Source organism: Accipiter gentilis, chromosome 12, assembly GCF_929443795.1.
Source record: "Accipiter gentilis chromosome 12, bAccGen1.1, whole genome shotgun sequence".
Classification (NCBI taxonomy): Eukaryota; Metazoa; Chordata; class Aves; order Accipitriformes; family Accipitridae; genus Astur; species Astur gentilis.
This window is the reverse complement of record NC_064891.1, coordinates 9765455-9787209: the sequence shown is the minus strand read 5'-3', so window position 1 is coordinate 9787209 and position 21755 is coordinate 9765455. Positions and strand designations below refer to the sequence as shown.

General features: G+C 45.2%; 1 protein-coding gene across 26 annotated transcripts in view; it reads left to right on the top strand.

Annotated features, from left to right (window-relative positions):
- Nucleotides 1-10781, top strand: part of CAMK2D (calcium/calmodulin dependent protein kinase II delta) — a 167530-nt gene extending 156749 nt beyond the window's left edge. For 25 of the 26 annotated variants that reach the window (XM_049815514.1, XM_049815512.1, XM_049815511.1 and 22 more), the window contains 2 exons: nucleotides 8139-8188; nucleotides 8734-10781. In XM_049815514.1, the coding sequence (XP_049671471.1) occupies nucleotides 8139-8145 (7 nt within the window). In that variant the 3' untranslated portion in view covers nucleotides 8146-8188; nucleotides 8734-10781. The remainder of the gene's footprint in view (nucleotides 1-8138; nucleotides 8189-8733) is intronic. The other variant, XM_049815516.1, reaches the window with a different exon arrangement.
- The last annotated feature ends 10974 nt before the right edge of the window (nucleotides 10782-21755 follow it).

The following is a 21755-nucleotide window of genomic DNA, read 5'->3' as shown; positions in this document are numbered from 1 at the left end:
CTAATTTATAACACTCATTCTTACGCACCAAAACCAGAAGGCAAAAAAATAGCCGTCTTATTACTGTTTTCATGGAATATTATAGAATTTGCCCAATAATTCTTGTGATAATTCTTTCAGTAATACTTCATAGAGATACAAAGAATAGCTTCTGCAGCTTCTTTTTGAGGTGCTGTGTTGTAACAGGAGCCTTAATACTTAGTTCACGTAACTTGTACCTGTGCGATGGGCTGCTGTGTGCTGTGACATGTACTGCTCCTACGAACACTCACCAGAGGTAGTTTCTCTGGAATATAAAGGACATGCGGTAGCTGCCGCAGAGCAACTCCTGGCCCTTCAGACTGCACGTCTCAATGGAATGCAGTCGTACATACAGAACTGAGATTTGCCTCTCAGAAGATATGCCGGTATTTAGGACTTGTGTAATGTCAGTTCTTTACAGCTGCTCATGCTCTCTAATAGAGATAAGGATTTCTGCTAAGGATGGCAGGAGAAGAAGCTGAGAGGTAATTTTTTTGAGACTGCAGGGTTGTGTCTGTGTCAGTGGGTATTCTGAGCCTATGGGGTCAGACAGAGGAAATTTCAGGATTGCAAGAGGGTGTCCAGGCTGAAAAGGTCAGAGAAGGAGTAGCAGCTCAAAGCCTTAGAGCATAGCTAAAGCTTGAGGAGAGATGCTCTGAGATTGCAACATAGCCCTAGATATGTAGCCCTGTCGTGGTTTCAGCCCAGCCGGTAACAAAGGACCACGCAGCCACTCGCTCACTCCTCCGCCCCCCTCCGGTGGGATGGGGAGGAGACGGAGGAGAGAAAAGAAAAAGAAACTGGAACCTCGACGGTTGAGATAAAGGCGGTTTACTGGGACAAACACAAAGAGATTACAACAACAACAACGGCATTAATGAAAAAGTATACAAAAAGAGTGATGCACAGTGCAACTGCTCACCACCCGGGACCCGACGCTCCACCACTTCCCCCACTGAAAACAGAGAGCACCCCCCAGCCCGCTCCCCATTTATATACTGAGCATGATGGCACATGGTATGGAATAGCTCCTTGGCTAGTCCAGGTTAGCTGCCCCGGCTATGCCCCCACCTCCCAGGTTCCTGTAAAAATTAACTCTATCCCAGCTGAACCCAGGACATTATCCACCCCTTATTCTATACCATCTACATCATGCCCAGATCTTACATTTTTTTCCAATCAACCACTACTGCTTTCCTTGTCATATATATAAGTATATGGACTCCACCCCCCGACCTCGCACACACACACACACATGGTGTTCCTTTAGCCTATGGGCTATCCCTCTAATGTGTCCATCGATTTTGGGGCTCTATCTGTTGTAACAGTTCTTCAGGATAAGAGAGAGATGGTGTGAGATGTTGGGTTGTTGTACGCTGCCTCTGGAACTTGTGGCTAGTACATTTGGTGCAACTCATGTCCTTGGTCTGTAGGTCGAGGATGTTGATCTTGAGGAAATTGCCGGGTGCCAGTTCAAGTTCTATCGCTGTTGTACTTGGCTCAGTTTCAAAAGTCCATCCTGTAGTCATTTGGATAATTCTCACAATAATACTCTTGATATGGCATATAGACACTATAGATACAATGACATGCATTGGCAGGTTATTTAGCAGTTAAATATCATACAGCCCAATTCACCGGCTATTCTCTCCCAAAATCAAATCTCCCTGAGGTACACATCGAACTTCCCCATCCTTCTGCATCACCCACCAGGTATACCCAGGTCCTTGAGCAAAAACAACCCCTTGAATGGGTTTGCCTCTGCGCTGCCAATTGCCCTTCTTCCATTGCTGTAGCCACCCCCATCGGGCATTTGCCACCATCCATGAGTCAGTATAGAGATAGAGCACTGGCCACTTTTCTCTTTCAGCAATGTCTTAACGCTAGCTGGATGGCTTTCACCTCTGCAAACTGACTCGATTCACCTTCTCCTTCAGCAGTTTCTGCGACTAGTCATGTAGGACTCCATACAGCAGCCTTCCACCTTCGATGTTTTCCCACAATGCGACAGGACTCATCAGTGAACAGGGCATATTGCCTCTCATTTTCTGGCAGTTTATTATACAGCGGGGCTTCTTCAGCTTGTGTCGCCTCTTTCTCTGGCGACATTCCAAAATCTTTGCCTTCTGGCCAGTCCGTGATCACTTCTAACATTCCTGGGCAACTGGGGTTTCCTATGCGAGCTCGCTGTGTGATCAGTGCGATCCACTTACTCCACGTGGCGTCAGTCGCGTGATGCGTAGAGAAAACTTTCCCTTTGAACATCCAGCCCAGCACTGGCAGTCGGGGTGCTAAGAAGAGCTGTGTTTCAGTACCAACCACTTCTGAGGTGGCTCAAACTCCTTCATATGCTGCCAAGATCTCTTTTTCAGTTGGAGTATAGCGAGTCTCGGATCCTCAATATCCCCGACTCCAAAACACCAAACCCCGGAGGTCGGCCACGGGTCTCCCCAGGTGCTTTCTGCCAAAGGCTCCAGGTAGGGCCATTCTCCCCAGCTGCAGTGTAGAGCATATTTTTAATATCTTGTGCTGTCCGGACTGGCCCAAGAGCTACTGCGTGAGCAATCTCCTGCTTAATCTGTTCAAAGGCTTGTCGTTGCTCAGGCCCCCATTTAAAATCGTTCTTCTTCCGAGTAACTTGGTAGAGAGAGCTTACAATTTGACTGTAATTTGGAATGTGCATTCTCCAAAAACCCACAACACCTAAGAAAGCCTGTGTTTCCTTTTTATTAGTCGGTGAGGACATAGCTGCTATTTTGTTGATGATGTCCACAGGGATCTGACAACGCCCATCTTGCCATTTTACTCCTAAGAACTGGATCTCCTGCGCAGGTCCCTTGACCTTACTTTCTTTTATGGCAAAACCAGCCTTCAAAAGGATTTGGATTATTTTGTTCCCTTTCTCAAAAACTTCTTCTGCCGTGTTGCCCCATACGATGATGTCATCAATATATTGCAGGTGCTCTGGAGCTTCACCTTTTTCTAGTGCAGCCTGGATCAGTCCATGACAAATGGTGGGGCTGTGTTTCCACCCCTGGGGCAGTCGATTCCAGGTGTACTGGACGCCCCTCCAAGTGAAAGCAAACTGAGGCCTGCACTCCGCTGCCAAAGGAATGGAGAAAAATGCATTAGCAATGTCAATTGTGGCATACCACTTAGCTGCCTTTGATTCCAGTTCATATTGAAGCTCTAACATATCTGGCACAGCAGCGCTTAGCGGTGGCATGACTTCATTCAGCCCACGATAATCTACTGTTAGTCGCCATTCCCCATTAGATTTCTGCACGGGCCATATGGGACTATCAAAGGGTGAGTGAGTCTTGCTGATCACTCCTTGGCTCTCCAATTGGCAAATCAGCTTATGGATGGGGAATCAGGGAGTCTCAGCTGGTGTGATATTGTCGCCGGTGCACCGTCGTGGTAGCAATTGGCACCTGTTGTTCTTCAACCTTCAGCAACCCCACAACCGAAAGGTCTTGGGAGAGACCCGGCAGGGTAGACAGCTGTTCAATCTCCTCCGTCTCCAATGCAGCTACACCAAAGGCCCACCGGTACCCCTTTGGGTCCTTGAAATACCCCCTCCTGAGATAATCTAAACCAAGGATGCACGGGGCCTCTGGGCCAGTTGCAATGGGGTGTTTATGCCACTCATTCCCGGTTAGACTCATTTCAGCTTCCAATACGGTTAGCTCTTGGGATCCCCCTGTCACACCAGAGATACAGATGGGTTCTGCCCTTTTATAACTTGATGGCATTAGGGTACATTGTGCACCAGTGTCCACTAGAGCCTTATATTACTGTGGGTCTGATGTGCCAGGCCATCGAATCCACACTGTCCAGTAGACTCGGTTGTCCCTCTCCTCCACCTGGCTGGAGGCAGGGCCCCTCTAATCCTGGTTAGAATATCCGTTACTTTCTGCACATGTTTAATCAGAAGTCCCTTCAAGGGGATCAGAAATGAGATCAGCCCATCTACTGCATCTGGGGGACTGCTCACAGGAAACTGGAGCAGCAGTTTTCCAAGAGGAATTCTCTTCTCTGGTTGCTTTTTCTTGCAACTCCTGTACCCGTGCATCCAAGACTGAGGTAGGTTTTCCATCCCACTTCCTCATGTCCTCTCCATGGTCACGCAGGTAAAACCACAGGTTAGCCCGTCGAGTGTACTTTCTCTCTCCTCTCTCTTGGGCAGAGGAACGCTTACTCCCAATAACTGCGATGCGGGCCTGTACAGGTGAGGAGGAGGACAGATCCACTTTGAATTGTTGGAACTCTTGGGACAACTCCTCTACAGCTGAGACACAGGCCCGTAGGGAGGAAGAGAGACTTCCTTCGTATTGCCGGAGTTGGATAGCCAATTCATCCACCGTTTGTCCATAGACTTCTCTCCAGGACATTACTGCCAATGAGTTGGCATAGGTTGGTGGTGCACTTTGTAGAAACTTCTGCCACATGGGTTGTGTGCATTGGATTTCATCTGGATCTGTGGGTGACTGCGCATTTTCTGGATCATTATAAATCACCTCCAGCACGGCTAATTCTCTCAGGTACTGGATACCCCTCTCCATGGTGGTCCACTTGCCTTGGTGACATGTAACTTCATCCCTGAAGGGGTATCTTTCCTTTACACCTAACAGAAGTCACCTCCAGAGGCTGAGGACTTGTGTTTTTCTCCCAATCGCTTTGTCGATGCCCCCTTCCCTAGACAGAGATCCCAACTGCTTGGCTTCCTTACCCTCTAATTCCACACTACTAGCCCCGCTATCCCAGCATCGGAGCAGCCAGGTAACAATGTGCTCACCTGGGTGGCGGCTAAAATCTTTTCTCATGTCACGCAACTCACTCATGGATAGAGATCGGGTAATTATTTCAGGTTCTGCCTCTACGTCCTGTTCTCGCAATGACCCTGGTTCATCTTCATCTCTCACTAAGCGGACTGATACTGGCACAGGTTGGTTCTCTGGTGTAGCTGAAGTGTCTGTCACCGGGGTAGGGGTAGTCACGGTACCTGTTGTCGTGGTAGGGGCAGCCATGGTGCCTGTTGTTGGGGTAGGGGCAGCCACGGTGTCTGTTGTCGGGGTTTGGGTAGCCACTGTTTGGTAGATACTGGCCAGGGCCCAGCACAGTGCAGCGAGTTGTACATCTTTGGAATAGCCACAGCATTTGTCTTTCAAATATTCTACCACTTCATGAGGGTTCTGTAGTTGTTTGGGAGTGAACTTCCAAGCCACTGGAGGTGAGAAGTTCTCTAGATACCTGCCCATATCCTCCCACATGCCGTGCCACCCATGAATATTCAGCTTTGGGGCAGATCTCTGGGTGGTCCTCTTAAAGACCCTTTTTGTAGCGCTACACAAGACCTGAAAAATATTCAGGAGGCATAGCACTAACAGCACACTGGCTTGCGCATCCCAAGGATATTCAAAATTCTCAAAAGCTGTTGTAATTAGTGGGAAGGAGAAAAGGGAGGCGAACGGACGGGGGGAAGTATCCCCCCCTAACTTCCCCATGGATTGGGGTGTAATTACCAATAAAATCCGACAGAAGGCGCCCAAAGTATGGAAATGTTATCACTGCCTCATACAGATACCAGCTTAACCTCATGACCAGTGATGTAATCATTTCACAAGTCGACATTGCCCAGTACAGCAAAATGATAATCCCAATCACTCTCCCAGAGATGAGATACGCAACTACAGGCAATACATAGAGCATATAAGAGCTTACAAAACGCCACCACGTAAACAAATGAAACAAAATTGTGACTAACGTATTTATCTAAGAAATGCATTTGGCAAATTTGTTTCAACACGCTCTGGCCAGATCTGTCGTTATCTCAACCCTTCTGCCCCACATTGGGCGCCAAAAAGGACTGTCGTGGTTTCAGTAACAAAGGACCACGCAGCCACTCGCTCACTCCTCCGCCCCCCTCCGGTGGGATGGGGAGGAGACGGAGGAGAGAAAAGAAAAAGAAACTGGAACCTCGAGGGTTGAGATAAAGGCAGTTTACTGGGACAAACACAAAGAGATTACAACAACAACAACGGCACTAATGAAAAAGTATACAAAAAGAGTGATGCACAGTGCAACTGCTCACCACCCGGGACCCGACGCTCCACCACTTCCCCCACTGAAAACAGAGAGCACCCCCCAGCCCGCTCCCCATTTATATACTGAGCATGATGGCACATGGTATGGAATAGCTCCTTGGCTAGTCCAGGTCAGCTGCCCCGGCTATGCCCCCACCTCCCAGGTTCCTGTAAAAATTAACTCTATCCCAGCTGAACCCAGGACAAGCCCCCATGTAGCACTGGCAACAATATCACATAAATCCCTTACCTAACCCTCATCTTGAATTCAGAGCAGGTTTTTTGGACTTGCTCATATCACTGTTATACAATATCATTGGTCTGATGGTTAGAAACCTTACTTTCCAGTATTAATTTTAGTCGTTTTCAGTGTATCCTTGATTATTCTTATTTCATCATTGTTCTCCTATACTGGGGATAGGTATGCAGACATGAACTGTTTTATATGAAGGGTGATTAGATTACTTCCCACCTTCTGTTTTCATAGGATAAATAAACAATGCTAACCTGGTTGGCTTTTTTTGATAGGATCTCCATTTTCCTGGCTACCTTAATAGTTCTTCACTGTCTTTTCTGGTTTGAGGTTTGTCTTTTCATTAGCTTGGGTTCTTCTGAAATACTGTGTACACTTGTGGTCAGGGCTTTATTTAAATTCACAAAGTCTTTCTTTTCCTTGTTGAGAACGCCACAACTGCTACGTTCTGGTGTGATTTTTGCACTTTTGTCATCTACTTCACATCAGCAGATCATCTAAGACACCCATGTATTTATCCTCAATTGTCATTTCCATCCAAAGAGTATATAGAAACTTTTGCTGACCGTGCAGCTTTGTACTTCCTATTATTACATGTGACATTTCTGGATTACCCAGACCTCAAGATTACTTGGTTCTTCTTGCACAATACTCCTGTTTTCCTTTGTATTTATAGTGCCTTCCCTCTAAGTGTAAGTATACTATGTGAGATCAGTCCTATTGCTTGTGCTCAGGTCACTGGCAAGGACTAGTGAGTCTCCTTTAGGCTGATAGTTCAGCCCAAGCATTGTCATGTGTCTTTTAGTTATTTTACATATTCTTTCTTTAATCCCCATCTTCTCAGGTTTAACTGGTAGATTCCCATGTAGCGCCATGCTACAGCTTGCCTTCTATAACCCATCCTGACCATCTTTTAGACTGCCTTGAACTTCACCTTTACTTTTCCCAGTCAGAGCAGCAGTGTACCAATAACTCCATTTTGGAAAACTACAGAAGAAATTTAATTAAAATGGTGTTCTAGATTATCCTTCCTTTTTTTTCTCGTATTTGAAATGTATACAGTCTGCAGCTATTTATTTAATTATTACCAATACACAGCAGTTAATAATGGCATTTCCACAATAAAAAAGTATCTTACACACAAAGTCTGAAGAAGAATTTCAAATCTAATAAACTTGCAAAAGCAATTATAGCTGTGATCTGCTTTTGCAAACACCATATCCTAGATGATGTCAAATAGTTGCTGCAAGCACAGTAGCTTGGTTTTTTTCAGAACTGTGGTAAGGAGTGTGCATAAATCTAAGGAAAGAACTGAGCTCTTTGGTAGTTACAGGTATATGGAAATGTTTCCTTATGCAGACAATTTATTTGGAAAAGAGTATGAGCACAAATGTATCTTTAGTTTACAAATAAGTTTTATTTGTAGTTTTTGCTTCAAGTCAGACAAAACAAACTTTGGTTTCTGTCTTGGCCTTTGCTTCTCTCTGAGTGATATGACTGATGGTAGGAAATTTTTTCTGTATTCCATGTTCTTAAGAACTTGTGGTAACGTTTTTCTGCAGAACTGTGTCTGCATATACACAGAGAGTGGACCTGCATGATATGGGCAGTCAAAGGGCTATTGGATCTAAAACTGACCCCCAAACCTAAATTCAGACCTGAGGCTCCCAGGCTTATAGTCTCTCACTTATCACACCTTACACCTTCTTATACTTTCATAAGTTAAATACTGAACAGCGGGAAGACTCAAGTAAAGAGTTTGTTCTGTGTTTGTACAGTGCCTAGCACAGCGGGATCCCAATCATGACTTCGGCCCCTAGATGCTACGGTAATACAAATGATATGATAAGCTGAGTTAGTTAACTACTTGCTTACGTGTTCCTTTTGTTTCGTTTTCTCTTCGCGTATGGCTCTAGCATGTCTTGCATGTAAACGACATCTGATTCCTCCTTGTTACTTGATTCGATTTTTGTATGAGAATCTCAGTCCGTGGCAGTGTCTGTAATGTACGTGCTGAGGAAGTAAGTTAAACTCAGAGACTCGCATCTGAATTCTGCCCTCCTTCCCTTAAGAAATCTGTTAAGGCACTTTTGCTTCCTGCCTCAGTTTCCTTTTTTATTTTAACAGCCTCTCTGGCATGTTGTAAAGATGGAAAAATGTCTGTAAAGTGTTTTGAAAAATAAAAATATGCTTTGCCTGAGCATTGGGGGTTTCCCCCCCCCCCCAGTTTTCTTCACAAAGTTGTGTTAAATGATCTTGAGATGATTTTTTTTTTTAATAGTATTGGCTAACACATGAGCATGTATTGTTATCTGGTAGTGATGTTACTTCAGTAATTGCAATATGTTTGTTTTTTTTTCTCCTTCCTCATAGCTAAAAATATCAGCGGTGCCGTTCTTGCATTTTCTGTACCCAACGCACCTGGTTGATTACCATCTTGGCCATCCCGTTCTCTTCATGCATGTTTCTGAGTGCATGAAGTTGTGAAGGTTCTTCATGTAACACATTTGTGATGCACCATGTTGCTGTGTATTCCATCTGTACACTGTTAACATTTCAATGAAGGTAATGTTCCACGCAAATAGAGAACAACAAGGCATAAAAGACAAAAAAAATATTTGCTGGACAGCAGTAGATGCAGGATACATTTGTCACTTTCTCCATTTATGCCAAGTTTTGACAGACAACTTTAAAAATTATCCTGTTTATTAAAAAAAAAAAAAGAAAAAAAAAAGAAAAAGTACATTTTACCCTCTTTTTTTAAGAACTGTTTTTTGAATCCTCCTTTTCCCCTGAGTCCCAGGGTTTTGCTTTGGTTCTGGTAGGAATGGTTAGGATTTCCGCTGGCAGCTCCGTTACTGTAAAACAGATTTTTATTACAGCATGTAGATGGACGAAATCACTGATAAATGTGGAAGTGATAATATCTTGACTTTGTACCAGCTGAAGCCTTCTTAGTTTATTAGTCTGTGTAAACTGGAAAACTCTCATCATTTGCTGGCTTCGTCAATTCAGAATTAACTGTCAATGTTCCGGTGAGCCAGCAGCTTCTTTTTTTTCTTTTGAGTCTTTACCTTTGCTTTCTTACTATGCTAATTGAAAATTTCTGTTGGATGATTAAGCAAAACTAAAAATTGTAAGGAACTAACTGGTGATTGAGGAGCAGATTTTGAGGATTAAAATGAAAGAATAGAGAAAGGTTTTTAATCGCTTTTAGGTGTACTGTAAATTTTTTAAGGAGGCTTTAAAAAATACAGAATTTTGGTTCAGCTATAGACCAGTTGTGTGGTTAATATACTCGAGAAATATTAGGCCTTAAAAGCTTAGTATGAAGAGTTTACTTACTTTACACTGCTGCTGTTGCTTCTCTGGAAATGTATTATGGATACACCAGTTTTCTAATAAGATTGTAACACTTTACCGCAGATTTGTTTCTCCCCTCTCTTCCCCCTCAATCTGCTCTTGGTTTCTTAAAATCCTTGTGCAGCGTACAGTATCAAGGACAACAATCTTCTCAGCATTACCAACTTGGTTTGGCCCCTGATCCGTTGCTGCGAACGCCTGTATGCTGCACAGGGAATGCTCTCTGTGTCGGTTCAGAACACAAGCTTTGTAATAGGGACTGTATTTGCTTCCCTTATGTTGCTGTGAAAATACATCCTTGCAAGCATTTAGGTTTGTTCCCTTCCTTTTTTAATAGAAAAATACAGGGATCGGTTATTTCTTTTTTTTCTTTTGTTAATTGTTCTGTTACCAACAGGGCTAACTGTTTTCTGCAGCGCTGTATAGTGCATGATATCTCAATCAATATCCTTTTTAGCAGTTAAAAATTTACAGCTTGGCAGCCTGGAGTTTTTAAAATGAGAACCCTTCCTAATTTGTATCATTTCACCTTTCTGTGTTGATTACTAATCAAAAGCAGTTCTTAAACATTTTGATGTTGTTACTAGTGGATGTATGGTAGATGGATTTAAGATTCTCTGATAATTACTACATGATTTTAAACAATATATATTTAAAATAAGCATCTACAATAAATGTGTTGAGCCATATTAACCTGCCGATGATGGGATCTGTGAAAAAAGTAATGGCCTCATTTTTTTTCTCATTAATTTCTTTACTTTTTTTTGTGAAGCGGCTATAAGTGGCATAACTGTATTTAAAATTAACAAATTAGGTGTAGGGTGGTTTTTTTTACTTCTAACATAGCATGTGGTGTTGACGTATTACTGTAGACCAAGTTTGTCTTCCACACCAAGACGTGAGGAAATTGTGATTTGTTCTCTCCACCACAATTGAATTATACACTTCTGTCATTTTGGAACACTGCAGTTTACCATGGGACACAGTGTACATATTTCTTGCCATAATGGTAAATGATTGATATATTTAAGGATTAATAAATTTGTGATTTCTGCTGACATTGTGCTTGTGTTTTAATTTCCCAATTAATTGTGATTTTTGCATTGGAAAATGTGTGGTGTCTGTTTGAATTAAGTAGTCAGAGACACAGATGCAGTTTCTTATGAGCCAAATTTGCAGTTTGAAAATACGAGTGTTTGCTTTCATTGTCTTTTGGTTAGTTCTGGACTGCCTTTCCTGAGGACCCAATTGCACAGCACTTATGCTGGACTTTATTGATAGATTTTGCTTTTATAGGTGCATATTTAGAAATGTTTTAGGTAGTCTGCACATTTCTGTAGCTCCCTTACTGTGTTTCATATGCTTAGCCTGTAATACAGGATGCTGTAAGAGCAGTTACTGTATGTTTAGCATTGCAAACTGTAAAACGCATTAAAGTTCATAAATAATTAGCACTTAAAATAACGTACCAGTTTAAAAGCTTTCATATACATCTGTAGTGATTTTAGGCTCTTATCCTATGCTGAGCCCCAACTGAGAATGGTCCTTTATACCAGGAGAAAAGAAGGACCGAGGGGGCAGAGGAGAGGAGACAACTTGCAGCTTTCATGGGTCATGAAATGCAGAGCTGGATCATTTCTCTGGTTCTGTGCCAGGGGCAGCGTAGTTGCATGCCAGACCTGTAGCAGCGGCGTTGGTGTGGCAGTGATCCAGGAGTACCGCCTGTCGAAGGAGCGAGAGCGTATTCCTGGGTTTGTGAAAATTTCAGTGCTTCCTTTTGGGTGGCATTTTGCGATGTATTTGTAAACAAAAAGAAAAATAGTTAGGAGAGACCTCAGAGGTTTGGAATGTTTTGGTAAACCCCAGAGGAAGCAAAAGGGGTTTAGTCTGTTGGGAGGTTTTATATTTTGTCATATCACTTCTACCTACTTGTTTACTCATTTTTTCCACTAAATGCTATTCCAGAAATCAGTTTGACTTCCATTTTAACTGTGCGTCTGCAGTAAGCTGTTTGACAACAGTGGAATTGCTACTAATTTCAGGTATGTAGAGAAGAAGAGAGGTCAGTGTATAAAGCATAATGAGGAGGAGGAGGATGGAGAGAATACATTTGCTAAATATCAGTTTGAAGATTTGGGAGGGGGAAGAGTTTTGGGGGGGTTGGGGTTTTTTTTATTGTTGTGGATGTCCTTTTATAGCACAAATGTTTTAATACACTGCCTCCTGGTGGTGTTTTGTAATGATGTTTTCTATTTAGGCGTGCACAAGAAGATGCTATTTGTTCTGAGCAGAAGGGAACCCAGTGCTTTCATGCTTTCACTTTGTTAATGTGAGCAGGGAACACAGAATATTTCAGAGGCTGAAAATGTCCATTTGCTGGGTGTTGAATGTACGCTATATATACATACCTGGAAGAATCAGATTGTTTCAGTTTTCTAAAAACAGGCTCTCGGGACACAGTTAAGAAAATAAACGTCTCCTAGAGTTGTGTATCAAGTCTGGAGTTCGTTGTGTCAAAGATTAACTTTACAGTTTCTTCAGTGTGCTGTTAATCCTTTGTAGTGGAACATCTCCTTGGACTGTTTGCTTGCAGAAAACAGAATTACTTTGTTCTTTTCAGCGGTTTTCTTTCTTTTTTTCTTCTTAAATTTGTACAGTCATAATTTATACATAGCTCATCTTAAGAAAAGGCCATTGGTAAAAAAAATTAACTATTAGTTGGAGAATTGATCCAAATTGCTTCAGGTGATTCAGTTTCTTTCTTCCTAACAAATTATTGGTAAAATACAGACAGCTGTGGGTGAATGGGTTAAAATTTAGTTCAGTGCTGCAAGGTCCAACTGCTAAAGGTCTGGTTCCTGCAGGGAGAGCCACTGTAGTAGAGGCCTGACATGCAAGAGTATACAAGAGTATAGGGAGGTTTTGATTGCCATGAGGGGGAGACTTATCTGTCCTGAGGACTATCTATGCTTTGCATGAAAGGAATCCTACGACAGCAGACTAGAAGCCTTTCCTCTCTTCTCCCTCTCTTGCACAGATACCCGTGGCTGAGCAGAACAAGTTGCAGGATCTGCTTTCAAGACAGCATGCTTGTAAAATGAGGAGAACGCAGCAATTCTGTGTGCTCATATGCTGCAGAACAGCAGTGCAAGACTGCTTGTTTCCAGCATGTTCTTGTCCAGACTCTGAGCCCAGGCAAAAGGCACTGCAGGCAGTAAGTTTTGGGAAGAGGAGAACATTTAATCACAGAGTGTGAGGGGAGGAGAACCAATCCAAAAAAGACAAGCTGATAGAAAACAGGGTTTGCAAGGTGAAGAGAGAGGAGAGCAGTATTTTGGTATTTACAGAAATGTCTCATTCTTCCTTAAAGATGTTGACAGCACCCAGCTATCGGGCTGGACCATCTTATAAACTAACTGGGAATTTGGCCCATGTAACCTTTGTCATCATAATGACCTCTAATTAGTTAACAAAGTTAGATAGCTGAATGTGGCAAGTGGTTGGGACAAAGTTGCTTCCCATAAAATAGCAAGGGCTGAGTCTGCATAGCCACAAAAATATCCTCTGAAAAGTTGCATTAAATTGCAGCGTAGAATTTATTGGGAATCTGACACACCTCATGACAGCTAAGGGCCTAGGTTTTGTAATGACACACTTCTGCTATTCCCTGAATTCAGCCCATAGTGGAAAGATGCTTTCTTACATCAGGGCAGAAGAAACAGCAGTGTATATCACAGAGCTCCCTGCTCACTGTCAGGTATTTCCCAATGTCCCAAGCTGGTACAGGAGGAGAGGGGAGTGAAGTTTATTAATAAAGAGCCCACTGCATTGAGAGAGAGTTCATGGCAAACAAAACAACCCTGAGCTGGGAAGGAAGAGACCACTCCGCTCTTTCACCACTCCTTTTCCCACCCTTCTCAGGCATTCAGTATTGGCTCTCTGAGAAGACAGCTGCCCAGGACCAAGGTGCTGACAGTCACAGATCATAAAGTAACACATGTAGTCAAGGGACCATACTAGCAAGGAAGCAGCCTGATAGTGGAGGTAAGAGCCCATGTTTGTGTGCATGACAGTTCATTTCATAAGCAGAGTTATTGCCCAAACATTGGTAAACTAAACAGGAGTCAAACCCTTAGTAAAGACAGAGAAGAGTGCTCCCAAGGACATACCTGTCACATTACAGCAAGACATCAACTTAAACACCATATAAAACTGTTGCCATGTCCTGTGCCCTGGAGAGGGGGTAAGTACCAGAGCAAGAAGCCAGAGTTCAGCTCCAGGACTGATGGCAGGATTAAGGGTGCTTAACAGTTTCAGTGAAGAAAAAGTAAGTATATTAACACATTCGTGAAGGAAGACGTTCATGGACTATTGAGCTATTGCCTCCCTTGCACAAGTCATTTGGGGGGTTTATCATAGAACGAAGCAACTACAAAGATCAGGTGTCAATATTGTGTAGACATGGCGATGCTACCTCAAGTACTGGTGGTAGTGCCTACTGCCCTATTTTTAGCTTGTGTTTTCTTCTGGTGGACGTATACATGTGCTTTACATGGTGACTTTATGAATCTGGCAGCCACTACTTCTAACACCCTGTACCAAAGAAATCCCAGCATGCTCTGCTAGGTGATGAATCTGCTGAGAATTACATGGAGTATGAGAAAAAATGGTAGGAGCCCCAGAGGCTGGTATAGGACGCAGCTGATGATCTATGCTACTGTTACTTGCAAAGTGACAGAGGATGTTAGGGGCAAGGAGCATCACTCTGATGGATGTCACAGAAAATCTGAACTGTGCCTGGAGTGAAAGGGATTTGTGAAACTGAGCCCAGTGTAAGGGCTGGTAGACACAGGGTGAGATTTGGCACTTGAGTTCTCCCTGGTTTTCCACATATCCCTGGAACATGCCTTCATGTTGTCTGTCACCAGTGTCCTCCTGCTCTGCAGGCATGTCCTTCCTACCCAGAGTATTCTTCTCCTTTCCCCGTGATACCTTACTAACCCATCTGTCCCTGAACTATCAGAGTGTCCTGTTTTAACAGGATTCACTTCTAGCAGCTCTCCTTGCACTGCCTCTGTGCTGTGTTGAGCTTCCTTTCTTTCCCTTGTGAGAAAATCTCTGTCTTAAACTCAGTTTTCACCCTCACGCTGTACATTTCCTTGTGCCCCCATGCTTTTTTTCTAAGGTTTGTAGGTGATGCTTTTGCTTCTCAGTGTCCTAAAGCAGGGATTTGTGAACATGAGGAGCTTGGCGTGTTCTCAGCACTCTTATTTGGTTAAGTTCCTCAGGCAAAATGGGCACCTGAACATCTGCTCCCTGGCCTAGCTAGAGATTTAGCATGAGCTGAGAGCATGGCTACTCTGCGGTTGAACTGTGAGTGCTGCTGGGCATACACTGAAGTGAAATAGTAAGTGCTTTGGACACTTCAAAAATCATGAGATGTAGGCACTGCTGTAGAAGGGGTGGGAGCTGTGCAGCACTTTTACAATCACAAGTTTGGGTGTAGCACCTGTTCCTGCTTCAGGTTCCAGAGGCATTGCTAAGGGATGTAGCTTTTATATTTATTTTTCCTTGTGTAGGAGTTCCTGTTAGAAGGGCTGCCTGACAGCCCATCTGGAGCAGAGCAGGTTCTCCTTGGGATGCAGTTAGTGGGCTGGAAGTGCCTGAATGCTGAATTCCTGTTTAGTTTCAAAAGTCTGGTCTCCAGAGTCTCTGGCATATTCAAATGTTGATGCTCACATTGCAGTCTTACATCTTACCCCAGGATAATGCTATTTCAAAAGGTGCCTCCTCTCCCCACTCCAGATACTTATTCCCACTTTGATCACAGTTAAAAGCTGGGGTTTTTTTAACTCAGAACATTTTACTTGTCTGTTTTTGCAAGGTTACTGTGCTGGGTTGACCCTGGCTGGGTGCCAGGTGCCCACCAAAGCCACTCTATCACTCCCCCTCCTCAGCTGGACGGGGGGGGGGGGGGGGGGGAAATACAACAAAAGGCTCGTGGGCCAAGGTGAGAACAGCTTAATAAAGTGAAAGCAAAGAAAACCAAATGATGTTATTCTCTACTTCCCATCAGCAGGCAATGTCTAGCCACTTCCTAGGAAGCAGGGCTTCAGTACGTGTAGCGGTTGCTCCAGAAGACAAAAATGCCCCCTTTCCGTTTCCGTTTACTTAGCTTTTATATCTGAGCTGACGTCATATGGTATGGAATATCTGTATGGTTAGTTTAGGTCCGCTGTCCTGGTTATGCCCCCTCCCAAGATCTTGCCCAGCCCCAGCCTGCCGTTGAGGGGGGGGCGGCAAAAATGTTGGAGAGACAGCCTCGATGCTGTGCCAGTGCTGCTTAGCAGTAGCCAAAACACTGGTGTGTTATCTATACCTTTCTAGCTACCGATGCAGAGCACAGCACTACGAGGGCTCCTATGGGGACAATTAACTCCATCTCAGCCAGACCCAATATAATCTCCACCCCTTATTCCATACCATTTGCGTCATGCTTGGGTCCCACATAATTTAATACACATATCTTCTAACCATGCTATTGCATTTAATTCTCATTACTGAAATCCCTTCTTACCAACACTTAAAACTGAAACTACATACTTAAACCACTTTTATACTCAACATAGAGACTTACACATTCTCATTAATTACTATCCCGTGTCCTTTAACAGATAGATATTCCATGGGCTTCTTCCACTCCTCCAGGTGTTCACACACAGGTTATGACTTGGGCCTCATCCATCAAGATGAGTGGTCAGAACAAGGAGAAGCAGTATGTTCGATCGTTGGGCACCAACACCGGCTCGGTTTGGGTCTCCGTTGCACTCACCTGGTTCCTTGCGAAGTTCACTCCTCTGCAGTTCAGGTCATTCCTGCTACATTACTTCCTACAACATACAGCTCACATCACAGATTATTTTTCCCCAAGGTTAAATGTCCTGGAGGCACACACTGGGTCTCCCCATCCTTCCGCATTACCCGCCAAGTACACCCAGGTCCTTGAGCAAAGACAATGCCACGAATGGGTTTGCCTTTTCCCATGGGAGGAGAAATCCACACTGCCTTCCCGAGCCACTTCCCTATGTGCACTATGGGGACCTTATCTCCTCCCACAGTATGTAGGGGTTTTGTTTGGGCAGGACCAGGACGGTTAGCAGATCCTCTGGTGTTAACGAGCCAAGTGGCTTCAGCTAAATTTGTATCCCAATGTTTCTATGCCCCATTGCCTAGTGCTCTCAACATAGTCTTTAACAGTCCATTATATCTCTCAATTTTTCCAGATGCTTGTGGGTGATAGGGGATGTGCTACACCCACTCGATGCCATGTTTCTTTGCCCTGGAGCTTATGAGGTTATTTCAGAAATGAGTCCTGTTGTCTGATTCGGTTCTTTCTGGGGTACCGTGTCGCCATAAAATTTGCCTTTCGAGGCCTAAGATGGTGTTTTGGGCAGTGGCATGGTTTACAGGATATGTTTCTAGCCAACCAGTAGCTGCTTCCACCATGGTGAGTATGTAGCGCTTGCCTTGACATGTTCGTGGCAGTGGTCCAATGTAGTCAGTTTGCCAGGCCTCTCCATATCGAAAACCCAGCCACCGCCCTCCGTTCCAGGGAGACTTTACTCTAGTGGCTCGCTTGATTGCAGCATGTTGTACATTCATGAGTGACCTGTGTGATGGCCTCCATGGTCAGGTCCACCCCTCAATCACGAGCCTATCTATATGTTGCATCTCTCCCTAGATGTCCCAATGTCTCATGGGCCCATCGAGCTACAAATAGCTCAGCCTCGCACTCCCAGTCCAGGTCCACCTGAGCTACTTCTATTTTGGCAGCCTTGTCTACCTGTTCATTATTTTGATGTTCTTCAGTGGCACGACTTTTGGGCATGTGAGCATCTACATGATGTACCTTTAGAGCCATGTGTTCTACATGGGCAGCGATGTCGTGCCACAGTGCAGCTGCCCAGGTGGGTTTACCCCTGCGTTGCCAATTGGTCTTCTTCCACTGCTGTAGCCACCCCCATAGGGCATTAGCCACCATCCAGGAGTCGGTATAGAGAGAGAATACCGGCCACTTTTCTCATTCAGCAATATCTAGGGCTAGTGGGATGGCTTTCACTTCTGCAAACTGACTTGACTCGCCGTCTCCTTCAGTGGTCTCAACGACTTGTTGTGTGGGACTCCACGCAGCAGCTTTCCACTTCCAATGGTTCCCTACCACGACAGGATCCATCAGTAAACAAAGCATAACGCCTTCAGTCTTCTGATAACTCATTATATGGTGGCACCTCTTGGGCACGAGCCACCTCCTCAGGCAATGCTCCAAAATCTCTGCCTTCTGGCTGGTCCGTGATCTCTTCTGAAATTCCCAGGCAGTTGGATTTCCCCAGTCGAGCTCGTTGTGTGATGAACACTATCCGCGTACTCCACATAGCGCCGGTTGCACAATGTGTAGAGGGGATGTTTCCTTTGAACATCCAGCGTAGCACGGGCAATCGTGGTGCCGAGAGGAGATACGCTTCTGTACCAACAACTTCTGAAGCAGCTCGAACCCCCTCATATGCTGCTAGTATCTCTTTTTCAGTCGGGGTGTAGTGGGCTTCTGATCCTCGGTACCCCCGGCTCCAAAACCCTAATGGTCGACCTCGGGTTTCTCCTGGTGTTTTCTGCCACAGGCTCCAGGTGAGACCATGCTCCCCAGCTGCAGTGTAGAGTACATTTTGTACATCTGGTCCTGTCCAGACAGGCCCAAGAGCTACTGCACGAGCTATTTCCTGTCTGATATGCTCAAAGGCTTGTTGTTGCTCCAGGCCCCATTCAAAATAGTTCTTTTTCCGGGTTACTCGATAGAGAGAGCTTACAAGCTGACTGTAACCTGGAATATGCATTCTCCAGAACCTCACAAGGCCTAGGAAAGCTTGTGTTTCTTTCTTGTTAGCTAGTGAAGACATAGTTGCTGTCTTGTTAACCACAGCCATAGGGACATGACGGCGTTCATCCTGCCATTTTATTCCCAATAACACAATCTCTTGCACGGGTGCCTTGACCTTGCTTTTCTTTACGGTGAAACCAGCTTTCAGAAGAATCTGAATTACTCTTTTTCCCTTCTCAAACACTTCTGCCTTGTTGCCCCACACGATGATGTCATCTATGTATTGTAAATGTTCAGGGGCATCGCCCTGTTCCAGTGCAGTTTGGATTAGTCCGTGACAAATGATAGGGCTGTGCTTCCACCCCTGGGGCAGTCAATTCCAGGTGTATTGGACACTTCTCCACGTGAAAGCAAACCATGGCCTGTGCTCTGCTGCCAAAGGAATGGAGAAAAACGCATTGGCAATATCAATTGTAGCATACCATGTGGCTGCCTTTGATGCCAGTTCATGTTGCAGCTCTAACATGTCTGGTACTGCAGCACTCGGTGGCGGTGTCACTTCATTCAGGCCACGATAATCTACCATTAACCTCCAGTCTCCATCAGACTTTTGTGCTGGCCATGTAGGTCTATTAAAAGGTGAATGAGTCTTGCTGATGACTCCTGGCTTTCCAGTTGATCACTCAGGTCAGGGATGGGAGCCAGGGAGTCTGAGTTTGTGCAATATTGCCACCAGCACACTGTCCTGGTAGCAATTGGCACCTGCTGTTCTTAAGCTCGCAGCGATTCCACAATGAAGGGATCTTCCGAGAGGCCAGGCAGGGTAGATAGCCGTTTGGTTTTCTCTGTGTTTACAGTGGCTACACCAAAAGCCCATCAGTACCCCTTTGGGCCCTTGAAGTACCCTCTCTTGAGGTAGTCTATGCCAAGGATACAAGGGGCCTCTGGGCCGGTCACAATGGGGTGCTTTTCCCACTTGTCCCCTGTTAAGCTCACCTCAGTCTCCAATATAGTCAATTCTTGCCATCCCCCTGTCACTCCAGAGATCCTGATGGGTTGTGTGCCCCTGTACCCTGATGGCACCAGCGTACGCTGTGCACCAGTGTCTACCAAAGCCTTATACTTCTGTGGGTCTGATGTGCCAGGCCATTGAATCCGCACAGTCCAGTATATCCAGTCATCCCTTTCCTCCTCCTGGCCAAAGGCAGGGACCCTCTATTGCTGTTCCTTATCAGAGTATTCACTGTCTGACCCTTGCGGTGGCAGACCAGATGTCCCCTCACCAGAATCAAGGGAGGTGGTTTCAGTTCTTCTACACCTGGAGGATTGCCGATTGCTTTCTTGGGCATCTACAGCAACTACGGTGACAGCCTTGTTCTCAGGTGACCCCTTCTTATCAGCTGTCTTCCCTCTCGGTTCACATACACAGGCTTCCAGCTTAAAGGTTCGCCATCCCGCTTCCTTGGTCACGCAGGAAGAACCAGAGCGCACCACATGGCATATGCCTTGGGCTCCCTTTCCCTCTGACCGGGGCGGGAGAGGACTCATTTCTTGGAGCGTCCCTAACAGCCAAGGCACTGTCCTGTAGGGATGAGGAGACGCAGAGATTTTCTTCAGAGTTTTGCAGTCAAGATGACACTTTCTCCACAGTTAGTGTTTCTATATCTGGGCAATACATCACTGCTAAGCTGTTAGAATACGATGCTGGGCACCTTGAGTCACCTTTCTCCATGTGGCCCGTGTGCAGAGGATATCCTCTGGATCTCTGGAGACCTCCTCATCATCTAGATCGCTGTAGATGACTTCCAGCACTGCTGACTCTCTCAGGTACTGGATGCCTTCATCTGCGGTAGTCCACTTTCCTGAGGAGTTCACAAGATCTTCCTTGAATGGATATCTTGCCCTCACACTTGAGAGGAGCCAGCTCCAGAGACTGCAAATTGCTGCCTCTTTTCCAATTCCTCTTTTAATTCCCCAGTTTCTAGCAAGGGATCCCAGCTGTTGGGCTTACTTGCCTTCCAGTTGCTGACTGTCAGCCCCACTATCCCAGCATCGGAGCAGCCAGGCAGCAATCCACTCGCCTGGCTGGCAGCTGTAGTCTTGCAGCAAGTCTCGAAGTCCTGAGGAGGTCAGGGACTGGGTAGTTTCTGCTTTCTTTTTAAGGTCTCTCACTCCTTCCTCCAATTTCTTTGTCGAAGGACCAGCTTCTAGATTAAACCTTTCCTCTTCTTCTTCTTCCCTTACTAATCAATGATACGGACCCGTTGATCTCCTTGTCCACTGTTGCTTTTTCACTACTGGGGCAATTACTGTAGTTGTTGTTGTTTGGGTCCCTATCTCAAGCATGGTGTCCTGAGATACAGTCTGGGTCCCTGCCTCAACCGTGGTCCTCTGAGAGTGTTGAACTATGGCTCGGTAGGCATAGGCCAGGCCCCAGTACAGCGCGAGAAACTGCTGGTTTTCATTGGGATAGACGAGGCACCTTTCTATCAAGTGGCACGCATGTCAGTTGGCCAGGGTTGCTTGCCTGTTAGGGTGTAAATTCCCAGATTATGGGAGGTGATAACGTTCCTAGGAATCTGCCCAAATCCTTCCATATACCCTGCCACCCAGGGACCGGTCGCTTGAGAGCACGTTTCAGTATTGCCTCACCCGAAACTTGTTTTCTCTTATACCAGGACGAGACCTGATTCCACAATACCCATAATATACCACCAGTATTAATTATTAGTATTGAACAGCTCACATAAGGGTGAACAAGGTCCTCGGGAGCCTGCATAATAAAACCATTCACATCAGTGCCCAGTAGGGAGAGGGAGATGTATTCCCTCATCTCCATTCTCTCCTCATCTTCCTCCACAAGATAGCTCCCACAGCACAGCAAAGCCATCAGTGCCAGGGCATAGCCATTATTTGTATTAGCGTGTTCCCAAGTTCCTTCATTCTCCCCACAAGATTGCTCCCACAGCGTAGTAAAACCATCAGTGCCAGGGCAAAGCACACAGCCATTATTTGCATTACCATGTTCCCAAACTCAGCAAAATCGAGATAAGCAAGCAGGCAACAAGTTCTGTGACCTGCACAGGAGCTTGCCGCTTAATAACTAGCTATGGCACGCTTAATGCAAAAGTGCTGTTGTCGAGCCCCACATTGGGTGCCA